The following is a 12,359-nucleotide window of genomic DNA, read 5'->3' on the forward strand; positions in this document are numbered from 1 at the left end:
AGATGACAGGAAAACCTATTAGAAATATGTAGTCAAGCGTGAGTCGGACTAATTGCTTAGTTTTTGATCCGAACCCTACGGGTTTTTTATTTAGCATTAGAAATAAGATAAACAATCTTGGTGTGTCTTTTAATTGAAAAACACATTTTAAAAATAAGTTACGGCAAATATGTAACAATTACGAATCTAATACGATCATTTACATTCTTATGCTTTCATGAGTAATAGTTACTCATTAAAAAAAAAAAACGTTTTTTAATTAAAAGACATGTCAAGATCCCTTATCTTCTTTCAAGTTCTTTCTAATGCTAACTGTCAGTTCCTTATTATTGTTTACGATGCTACGAGTAGATAGATACAGAGGCACGCCGGCGGGGTGAGGGGAGGGGGTATCGATGTCACAAAACCAGTCTCCGCGCGGCTCAATCGCGCGGTCGGCTCCCTTCGCTGCATACGTCTCCCGTACGCCATTTAATTGTCATTGTTTTCGCAATTTCTTTCGTTGAACTCGTGCCCTCGTTCCTCGTTCGTTTTCGTTCGTTTCGTTCTGAAACATGGGGTTCCCCAAGCGACAATTTTGTGCTGGAAGGTTTTGAGCAAGGGTGCAGACTAGACGGCCCTAATATGTCGAATGCAAACCCAGGGTGGGGTTCTATCGCATATATATTATATTATAGATTTTTTTTGTGTTTTGTATCTGTATTTTTTATGTAATTCGACATTAAGAGACCATATACATCTCTTAGTAATTCTAATACGTTACATTGAATTGTTAGTTTTATTTTATAAAATTGTTGATGTTATTATTTTTGCTTGTATGTAAATTCAATGATGACGTGTAAAAGTGCCCTTGTGGCCTATTTGCTGAATAAATGTTGATGTTTGATGTTTGATATAAATAATAATTGCATCAATGAACTTGACAATAGCTCCACGAAAGGTTTTTTTTGTAGACAGTCCAGGCGGTGGGCATTGCGAATGTCTCACTTTTAAAGCATTTGGTGTTAAATTGTTAAGTATAAGGTAAGTACCCCTATTAACGACCCCATTAAAATTGGCATTCATTACCGCGGTATGTATAAAATAGCGTTTAATAAGAAAGCTTATTAACTTTCTTTGAATCTAAGAACACAGAAATAAAGCCTTATCTTTTGACTGTCGAATAATTATAACACTACTAAGAAAACATCACGCAAAAAAGTCGAAAATCGTAAACTAGCGCATAAGGAGCGCAAGATTTGGTTGCTCCATACTAACACGCAACACCTCAAGTAAGTAAACGAGTATTATATTTAGTGATTAGCGTAATAATGGTAAATATTATGAAAAGACTAAGACTTGAGATTGATTCTTAGTTATTATCTTTATGATTCCCAAATACTTTATTTGCGATATTTGCTCGCCAATAGGAAAAAAATAGGAAATTAAAAACATCGGTGTTAGGTTCCATTTTCTTTGAGTGACACCTAATTTCGAGGTATACCTCGGTAATAACGGAAACGGTATTTTAGATTCGAGCGATCTTATATTCATATATAAATGCACATTTCCTTGACTTTTGATGTTATTGAAATATTTAACCACCTATAAAGATAAAGAGCTATTAACGTGGTATGAAATCTATGCAAGAACTCTTAATTTCGGTTACAATTTTAGACACCTTCTCAGACGTTTTCTTAGAAACCCTTATATGAGAAACTCGTTCAAGTATTCATATAAAAACAGTAGTATGGATATAAAGTTAATTTTAACCATTGTTTTGTAATATTTGGAATCATCTATATTGATTGTATTAAAAAAATACGAGATAACTATTTATTTTTATTAGTCGTAAATGCGTTTTTAAATTATTTGAATTGAACCGTTTAACGATGGTTAGAAAAGACATCACTCGGTAATAAGCTGTATGAGAACCTAATACAGACCCAAAACTTTAATGTAGGTACCGTTGCACACAATATTGTTTCAAAGGCAGCAAACATAAAAGGATATATGTAATTATAAATAAAGTCAAAGTAAATATTGGTTTTTAGATCTTTGCCTAGAAGTTAGCATTTTTTTTATACAACACTTGGCTATTGTGATCATATTATAGACAAAGGAATCATATAGGATTATATAGACGTGCTGGAGTAGAAAAATAAATTTTATGTTATTTTAATAACAAAATAAACACACAAACATACAACATTAACTTACACAGATCTTGTTTATATTGTGTAGAATAGAATTGTGATAGCTTAAACTTTTTGGCGCAACTTGCCCTCAATGTCCGGTTGAAATAATTAAGTACCTATTTATTTAACGTAGAGAGGTAATAAATTAAACAAGAATTTCGACAGCATCACACTTGCTCGTAAAGGGTAACCCACGATGTTATTAGCGTTAAAGGAACCAACTATTTTTAATTTAAATTCATTTTAAGTCTTGTAATATGAAAAGCGTACTGTACTGAATACCTATACCATTTTTTATTCATTATTGTCAAATAAATATTATTTATCATAATTATGGAACTAAAAATGTGACGGGTTATCCACCCTCGTAAAAAGGAACCCACATCCGCGGTATTTGGGTAACAGTGGTCCATTACCACGGTAATAGGCGATTTCGACATGTTAGTTTTGATAATTATTTTTTCCTTTATAAGTTTCTAAAACAAGGCTAGAAACTAAAATAATATAAACTGTAATTAACAAACTAACATAAAAAAATATGTCTTGGTTCATACACCGCCGGTTTATGCTTAATTTTTGGCTCTTTTTGGAAAACTTGCTTAACCCCCTCGTTAATAGGGGTACTTACCTTATACAAATCTCCAAAATGTCTACCCAAAATTGCCGTGGATTGTATGACAAAAGCTAAGATCAGTGCACAAGAAAAGATTATTATAGCGGGAGATTTCAATATTAATTTTCGGGATAAGGCAAAAAATGAAATATCAGAATACCTTTTATCGCTCGGTTTCAGCCCACAAATTCAAGAATATACTACAAGGCAGAATACCACAATAGATAACATATTTTGTAATTTCCCACTACAATCCGGTACTATACGTACTTTTTTCAGTTACCATAATCAAATTTGGGTTAGATTTTAAAAAACCTTTGTAACTTAGTTATAAATATTTACAAAATTCATTAATAAAAATTCAAAATTCGAATTTCATAAAATATTTTTCAAGGCAAGTTATGCTTGTAAAAACGAGGTGGTACTCAATTCTTCTAATCGTTTTTTTTGCGTAATGGTACGGAACCCTTCGTGCGCGAGTCCGACTCGCACTTGGCCGGTTTTTTTACTGACAATATTTGTTTGTCCATCTATACCGAGTGTCGCCTGTAACACGAGCAAATAATTAAAACATAGATTGTACTCCTCAAACGGCGACACTTTTATTCAACAACTTTTAAAAATTATGAAGTATTTAGACTCCCTATTTTTCATACAAAATAAATATTATCATCAATGGACGCCATCGCCACGCCATATCATTGTGATTGACGTTCCTTGTCACACATTTAAACATAACAAAATTCGCAATACATTGCGTCTTAGAATAAACTTTAAAGTGTATTAAAAAACAAACCACAAGTTATTTTAAAAAGTCGCTGAACAAATGTTGGTCGGTATGAGGAGTACAGCCTACAGTTTAATTTTTTGTTCATATTACAGGCCACACCCGGTATATCAAAATCGATTTGGTAATGACAATGACATTCAAATTTCGAACATCTCTGAAAAAAAAACGCAATTTGATTTGACCCCTATTCTAATATCAGTCGAGATGACGTTTTATTCGAAATGAAATGTCAATTGCATACAATTTTGACAAATCTCGCATGTTAATTGGTATCGAACGATATGGCAATCGACCCCGACTCTAGTTTGTCTCTGAATTAAAAGAAAACTACGAATACGTGACGTGCGTGAAAAATGTTTTCATTTGCCGCCATGTGACGTACAGTTTAATAAATAAATAAATAAAATAAATATTATAGGACATTTTTACACAAATTGACTAAGCCCCACGGTAAGCTCAAGAAGGCTTGTGTTGTGGGTACTCAGACAACGATAAATATAATATATAAATACTTAAATACATAGAAAACAATCATGACTCAGGAACAAATATCTGTATCATCATACAAATAAATGCCCTTACCAGGATTCGAACCCGGGACCATCGGCTTCATAGGCAGGGTCACTACCCACTAGGCCAGACCGGTCGTCAGACAGTTTTATCTTTTATACTTGGTCAAGCAGATCTTGTCAGTAGAAAAAGGCGGCAAATTTGAACTATGTAGGCGCGAAGGGATATCGTCTCATAGAAAATTTGAATTTCGCGCCTTTTTCTACTGACAAGATTTGCTTGACCGTCTATATTTAGTTTGTAGTAAAAAAATATATTTGTTTTGTTGTTTTTAAAGTAACTACTTATATTAAAAGTTTCGTGTAAAATGTGCGATAAAGATTTTCGGAGACGCCACCTCATATCCGCGAGTTTCGCCAGAGAGCAAAGTGCCCAATGTCGGCTGTAAAATGACGTTAGTGAATATATCATAGAAAGTTTATATAATATGTGTGTAGATAAAGCAGTGTATGTAGGTAACTGTACATAATTAGGCATTAAAACACTCGTTTGATTCTATTATTATATTATCACACTCAGGTTTTAACTTTTAATGCCTTTCATATGTAGCAGTCACATAAACTATACTTTATTTATTAATGATCATTTTATCCTCGTAAAGGTGACGTCCGGATTCCGACAGATGCACTACTGTTGCAGTGTTGCAGTGTGACATTACTGTCGCAGATAAAACCACAAATATCACAGTCTAAGGGTAACATTCCATTTCTGACCGCAGCTGCACTACTAGTACCGAACGCGTCGGTGTTATTGTCAATTTCCATAGTGAAATGAACAGTGGTGCAGCTGTCGGTGGAAATGGAATGTCACCTTAATAGAGCTAAACTCAACCTGCGGCGGGCGGGGCTTTTTACTTGGCCGACCAGGTGATTCTGGTATAGATCCTAGTCATCATTTTGCGGCCCGGGGTTACAAGGTAAAACCGTCTTTATGGCCCTAAAGGTTTAATATGGCTAGTCTAATATTTAACAATTCCGGGCGCTGTATGTTGTGGTGGGTACGCGGGCGCAGCTACGGCGCCCGTCATCTCGAGGTAGTAGCTCCGGATCACGATTTGGAAGTAGATGTCCGCCACTGGAAATATAATTAGTCCAGTTAAGATACGAATGTACAACAAATTAAATCAGGAAGAATAATTTCCAATAATTTAATTCGTAAAAATTGGTAAAAAAATTGTCCAACTTGAGCGAGACTCGAACTCGCAACTTAAAACACCGATCGTTAATTGTAATCAACTTTAATTAGTTTTTTTTTCACTTTTCCTTTAATTTGTAACGGCCTCCTAGCCCAGTGGGTAATGAGAGGGCTTGCAATTCGATTATTCGAATTTGTTGAATAAGCCACCTAGCGAGAGTCTTATGGTGTGGGTCAAGACTCTTCGCTATCAGACCGTTCGCTGAAACGACTATCGGGACAATGATCGTCGAATCCACATCCAACATGGCGGTTATCTCGTGAGCCAAGTCTAGGTACTTGCTAGACTTGCCCTTCTCGGCTTTCACGAGATTCTCAATCATGGGGGTTGGCGACGTCGACCTGCATGACCCGGCGCTGCGTTAGATCTACCAGCATGTCTGGTTTTTGGCTACAATAGTCTTGTTAATGATGATAGATGGATTATTTATTTTATTATTTACAAATTTACTGACCAGTATAACAGAAGACCATAATCCACTCTAGCACGCCCTGCGACTGCGTGAAGAGGCCTATTAGAGAGAGCGCGATCCACACCCAGTTAGACACCCAGTAAATCATCACGTAGTTGCGGCGTTTCTGAAAATATGTAACAAATACCTACTTAGAAAGGTAATAGCAGGCAAATGTGTATATAAGGGGCGGTGCTTCAGAGATAAATACCATTTTTGTTCTGCAGAAGAGGGCTATTCGAGCAATATACAAAATGAACCATAGAGACTCACTTAGAGATAAATTTAAGGAAATTGACATAATGACAGTGCACTGTCAATACATTTATGAGAATATTCTGTATGTACATAAAAATATTGTAAATTTTAGGAAAAATTGTGAAATTCATAATATTAATACTAGAAATAAACATAAGCTCGCAGTGCCCTTCACTCGGCTCCATAAAATTAAAAAATCATTCATGGGTAATTGTGTAAGATTTTATAATAAACTTCCAAACCATATTACTGAATTATCTATTAATAAATTTAAGAATTATGTAAAGCGTAAACTTATTTCTAAAGCTTATTATACCACACAAGACTACATGAATGATATTACAACGTGGGATTAATTGTTATTCGAAATGATTATTTATTTATTAGGTACATTTGATTATTGATGAGGAAATGGATATTCCGATGTAATACTATCTACTTCTTTTGTTACTTATGCTTTTTTTTGACATTTAGATTTTATTCTAGAAATTCTAGACTAGTATTTTTTTATACAATCTTTTTAATGTTTGACGATCCTTTTGTGAAATTCTTAGTGTTAAATTTGATATGTATAATAATCCAATTTTATTATGAAATAATATTAACATCAATAAATTGCTCTGATAATTAGATTAAGATTAATTACGATTCATAAGAGCTTGTTGCTAGGCCTACATGAATAAAGTATATTTTTGATTTTGATTTTGATTTTGATTGATAAGGTCAATCTGGCGACTTATACGTCAAGGACTGGCGTACCTATACCTACATTTATTGACTGAGAAAACCATCATATCGCCAAGAAATCTCGTATATGTATACGTACGTGACGTACGTCTCGCTCAGACACAGTCGGAAAGGAAGAGCTTCACTCCTTCGGCACTATGGACCTTTTAACACATTCACTGCCTCCGACGCACATGTGCGTTCACCGTCATACAAGTTTGTTCCTAGGCCACGACCCCTGGCAGTGAATGCGTTAAGTGGAGTATATGTACCTACAAACGCAAAAGTTAGAAGCGACGAAAGAGCACGAAGGTTGTCTTCTCTTATATATATGTCTGCGGTCTTTCCCGATATTGACTTTAGGCGAAATTACATAGACATGGTACAAGATAACAATTTAAACTCTCGCGTTTTGTACATATATTTAATTACACAAACGGAAAATAAATCGCAAATTATCACGGAAATTATATCGCCGTAGACCCGTTTGTGTACATGGTACAAGAGTCAAAAAGAAAACCAAAGGGCTTTTTGAAGTGAATACTGTACTGCTTCGTCTATAAGTACCTATATATATTTTGGTCACTTTTATACAAACCTTAAACAATCCAGCGATCAACACAACAGCCAGGAACAGGAATCCTATACTCATCAGTAGCGCTAGGACCAGCTGGGCCGTAGGTTTCTGAGCTATCTCTTCCTCGTTCGCGCCTGTGTGGTGGCCGCTCATTATTGATATTAAGCCTATTATTGCTGCGAAGAACAGCAACTGGAATGTAAAAATATATGATTAACACCTACTGAAGATTGAAGCATTTGAACTTTAATTTGAGTGGATAATTAACGGCAATTGTCACACGTATGATGCGCGCGGGATGCACTGCGATCAAATTGAGACTTTTTAAATTGTAATGCGTTTTCTGTTTCTATGTTTTATTTTTATTTGTATTTAATTTTAGCTGATTCTGGTTAATAATGCCAATAAATTCGGCAGCTAAGGCTGGATTTGAACCACTATCTAACACCTACACCCGGCCACGGGAGACATGTCTTATTTTATTTTCCTTAATACGTATTTTGTTTGACATAAAATTATTTCCATTTCAGTAATAATCTATGTATAAACATAGTTGTATTTCTACTTTTTAACAACACAAATCAGAATAATGAATGAAAATTTGATTATTCATATTTAGACACGTTTAGCAAAATTTAATGAAAATAATTTGACTTGATACGTACCACTTTGAAAAATCCTATCATTACACTGGCTACCCTCAGGTTCCGAAGACCGCAGCAGCTCTGAACCGTCGTCGACGGACATTTTGTGCATGGCCGTCCCATCCCTAGTCTGAAAAAATCGAGTGTGAAATAAAAATAAAAGTTTTATAGATAGCGATCAGCGCGAACGAGTTGAGATAAGAATAAACTTTTTCTGGCGAGTTTATTCTTTAGAACAAGTGTTGTATTTTTTTTTTAATTTTGCTTTCTAGTGAATCGCTAAAGACATTCCTGCGACTCAGTTTCGGCTCAAGTGGCAGTTCATGGTACGGAATACACTTGAGATGAGTGAATGAAGAATGGAGCGGTGGTGGCCGAGTGGATATGACGTCCGACTTTCAATCCGGAGGTCGCGGGTTCAAATCCTGGCTCGTACCAATGAGTTTTTCGGAACTTATGTACGAAATATCATTTAATATTTACCACTAGCTTTTCGGTGAAGGAAAACATCGTGAGGAAACCTGCATACATCTGCGAAGAAATTCAAAGGTGTATGTGAAGTCCCCAATCCGCATTGGGCTAGCGTGGGGACTATAGCCCAAGCCCTCTCGCGCATGAGAGGAGGCCTGTGCCCAGCAGTGGGACGTATATAGGCTGAAATGATGATGATGATGAATGATGAGTGAATGAAATGGCTGGGTCGCTTCAGTGACTTGCAGATTCACAACTTTAACTTCTTATAATTAATTAATCGAGCTAGTAGACTTTTACCTATTACATAAGAGTTGATTTTTCATTAATACATAATTACATAATATAAGTACATATATTATTTCTTTAATAATATTATTTGACATTAACCTATCGGGAAATCCATGTATTACCTGCCTATTTTTATACGTTGTGTAATATCAACAGGAAAACCAATTGGTTCTTAGTTCCTCCGCCAATCAATAATGTGCACATTTTTCCCTGAGATTCAATCAATTTATGTTACCAAATTTACCAGTTATATTACTCATACAAAATATTATATGCCCTTACTAGGATTCGAACCCGGGACCTCCTGCTTCGTAGGCAGGGTCACTAGTCACTACCGAGTAGGTACCGCGACTAGGCTAATAGGAGGAAGAAAGATGCACAGGGGGCCACAACGAAACGGTGTCTCTATCGCACTAATAAGAAAGAATGATAAAGAGACAATAATTTTTCTACATGACTATCATGTAAAAGCCATTGATCTATTAGAAAAAAAATACACGTGCAACAAAAATATTACAAACAGGAAAATAAACAGTTTTTTTTGTCTCCTAATTCCTGAAAAGTAGCTTAAAAATACATGGCGATTTTTATTCGCACCGACGAATAGCTTTTCGTCCCGTTTTCTGGTAACGATTGTCATCTTGGCTAGGCCCCCAGGTCTGCAAGTCGTTAGGTCGTATCATCAGTGACAAATCCAGTTGATATTTTATAATCTGAACACCGTTTCTAGTAAACAATCGCACCCACACATGTGCCGTGCTAGGGGTCATCGATAAAAATATGTGACGTTCCACGGAAAAAGGTACCTTATGGCGGCTGGCGCTTACGTCGCATAGCGCCGCAATAATATTGGAGCGGCGTTAATAATAGCGTAAGCGCCAACTGCCATAAGGTACCTTTATCCGTAGGACGTCACATATAGTCTTAAGTTACCATCCTACGCCGTAGTCAGTATATAATCCACTACTTCCTGCGACACGATTCCAACGCGATGGTCCGACCAGATTAGCAAATCGCTATCCATGAAGGTCCATGATGCCTTGGAAGTCGCAAGGGATCGGACAGGCTGGAAATCTGCAATCCGGAATCGTTTGCTCCACTAGGAAGTCACGACCCTCAGCACTGAGGAGTACGAAGCAAGGAGGAGGACTTCCTGCGAACTTCTTAGAAAAATGTTTGAAGCTTATAAGTTAACTGTTACAGTAGTGACAGCCGGCGCGTGTAATCGTTTTTTTAAACAATACAATCCAAAAACATATTGGAACTCGTGTAAACACTTAAATTCACTAAATACTCACAAAATATAATAGGTATGCTGCGAATAAACATAATTAAAATAACCGTTGATACCAGTTCAAGACACAGTTTAATCAATTTAAATTGAAATAACTTTGTTTTATAACACATTATCGAACCTCCACATTTTACTTACCAGTTACAATATTTTATACCACGAATTATAAGTATTATAAAGCACTTAACAGTCCAACACATTGAAGTCAACACAATTTGAAATAACTTCTTCACCCACAAGACATGTTTGTTTGGGGATCCACACAACACTGAAGGCGTCCTATCTTCCTTGTATTTCTGCGAAGCTACGAAGGGTGAACGCTGGTTTCAAGTCGGGTTCCGTGGTAAAGAGCTTTCTGATATTGTACTTAAAGTTGATATTACTTTAGCCATAGGAAAAATGCCAAAAAGATGATGAAGAGTAAAAAAGATATATAAAGATACATTAGGTGCTTGCAAATAATGTACGCTCATAAAATACCTACTTCACTCCGTCATCCACATTCTGATAATTCGTCAATCTTATTGCAAAATAACTGATTTGCAAGACCGAAGTGATCCCATAAGTGTTCCGTGAACAAAGTTTTGCACGGAACACTAAAAAGGTGCATTCCACCGATGTGGTTAGTTAGGTCACTGATTATATAATAGTTCTGTTAGGTTAGGAATGTGTTACTGGTTTTTACAATCAATTAGGTGCAAGTTTAATAACAAAACTACCGTGAGACACAGACATATTAAATATATTAAAAACGGGTCACAAGAAAACGGAAAAACGGGGCGAAAGAAAAGTTTGTGATTCAGCGAAAAGTACGGGAGGTTATAGAAATTAGTCGTCATCCGAATTTTAACCGTGATTGTGGTTGGTCAATGCCTACAAGCTGGAAAACTGTTTTGGGTACTACGTCGGTGGACAGTGTGGACGAACCATTAGCGAATGACGTAGTGAGTGTTGTGTGCAACCCATCATTTGACAATAATGCCATAAATGAGGGTAGTTTCTCGCCCCCCTTGCCGCCACCGGCGCCTGCGCCGAGTCATCGGGCGCGGAGAGCTGCGGCCCGCAGTCTGCGCCGGTCCGTCACCGTAAACGCAAGCTCCCGATGACACTCCTCGGTACGGAGTGAAACATGTCGAGCGTTTTTCGACTTAAAATACGTGAGTGACCCGTTTTTAATATATTTAATAGGTGCAAGTTGCAGCGGAACCCTAAATTTTATCATACGTTTATTTATGCAACCGGTTTTGATAGGTATTACCAGAGCAGATGTGTACAATGCGCATGGGCAGACTTTATTTCATATAAGTTTAGTTTAAGTTATCGCTTGCACCGCTTTACCAAGTTACAATAATAGGTAGGTATATCCATGTTATTAATTCCGTAGTGAGATTTATTTTATATCACCTATTTGCATATAAGTATTATGTTCTTATCTGAAATTGCAAGATCCATATGTAACACGTAAGTACCTATAATACTTTGTTTACTATGTGTGAGGCCCGTTCAAGTAATACGTTACGTACCTATACAGGTTTTTTTGCAATAAACATTGGGACATGTCATTTAACCCCTGGAGCGCCCCAGAATTACCGTAGTATGGAACTCCTATACTAGTTACCAGCACACGTGTCTGTTTAGGGCGCTCCACGGGTTAATGTTTGTTCAGGGGCCCGTTTCTCAAAAGCTTGTAACTTGTAATACAAGTGGAAGTCCCTTTCTAACAAAAGCTGTCAAAAAGTGACAACCGCTTGTATTACAAATTACAAGCTTGTGAGAAACGGGCCCCTGGTTTCTTAATTAATTTATGAGCAGCAGTTAATACCTAATCAAATCTAGAAACACAGAATAAATAATAGTACCTACTACCGTACAGAAAGGAAACTTCCTACAAAACCGAAGTTTGACAGCGGTTCAGGGACGAATCATGTTATCCCTTTCCAATATATGGTAATATCCCTTTCGGCTATTTAGGGTTGTCAAACTTCAAGCCATTATCTTATCTGTGCTCGTGCAAGCAAAGGGACGTCAAGTTGTGTCAACCCTAATAATTGCTCGGAGCAATGCTGAGCCGAACGGAGCCGAGTTTGCCCGAAGGGAGGAGTTTCGCACCCCTGCTAGAAATAAGACAAGTGAGTAGCGCGCGCAGTGTTCCCCTTACTCAGTTCTTTCACCCCGCTCTGTGGAAGTAAGCGTATCTGTTATTTCGGGGAAATCCCGAAGATGTATTTCACTAAGTTACAATTTTACTACACTGGCAACACCAGTCAGACCAGGTTTGGCCGGACCGGCATTTGTATCATTG

The 12,359-nt window shown here is 36.8% G+C and overlaps 1 protein-coding gene across 1 annotated transcript; it reads right to left on the bottom strand.

Annotated features, from left to right (window-relative positions):
- Positions 1–4,975: 4,975 nt before the first annotated feature.
- On the bottom strand, positions 4,976–10,321 carry LOC134797068 (uncharacterized). The gene is made up of 5 exons (XM_063769289.1): positions 10,196–10,321; positions 8,023–8,131; positions 7,379–7,549; positions 5,800–5,923; positions 4,976–5,224 (listed from the first exon to the last, which is right to left on the bottom strand). The coding sequence occupies exons 2-5, from the start codon at positions 8,122–8,124 to the stop codon at positions 5,109–5,111; spliced, it is 513 nt and encodes a 170-aa protein (XP_063625359.1). The 5' UTR covers positions 8,125–8,131; positions 10,196–10,321; the 3' UTR covers positions 4,976–5,108.
- Positions 10,322–12,359: the final 2,038 nt, after the last annotated feature.

This window comes from Cydia splendana, chromosome 14 (assembly GCF_910591565.1).
Source record: "Cydia splendana chromosome 14, ilCydSple1.2, whole genome shotgun sequence".
NCBI lineage: Eukaryota > Metazoa > Arthropoda > Insecta > Lepidoptera > Tortricidae > Cydia > Cydia splendana.

What these genes read in the sequence shown, in the direction of transcription:
- LOC134797068 (XM_063769289.1), bottom strand. Translation starts at nt 8,124, where the DNA reads ATGGGACGGCCATGCACAAAATGTCCGTCGACGACGGTTCAGAGCTGC. An exon ending in TGATCGCTGGATTGTTTAAG is followed by an intron (nt 5,924 to 7,378) that starts GTTTGTATAAAA and finishes ACATATTTTCAG; the next exon opens with AAACGCCGCAACTACGTGAT. An exon ending in TATGGTCTTCTGTTATACTG is followed by an intron (nt 5,225 to 5,799) that starts GTCAGTAAATTT and finishes TTATATTTCCAG; the next exon opens with TGGCGGACATCTACTTCCAA.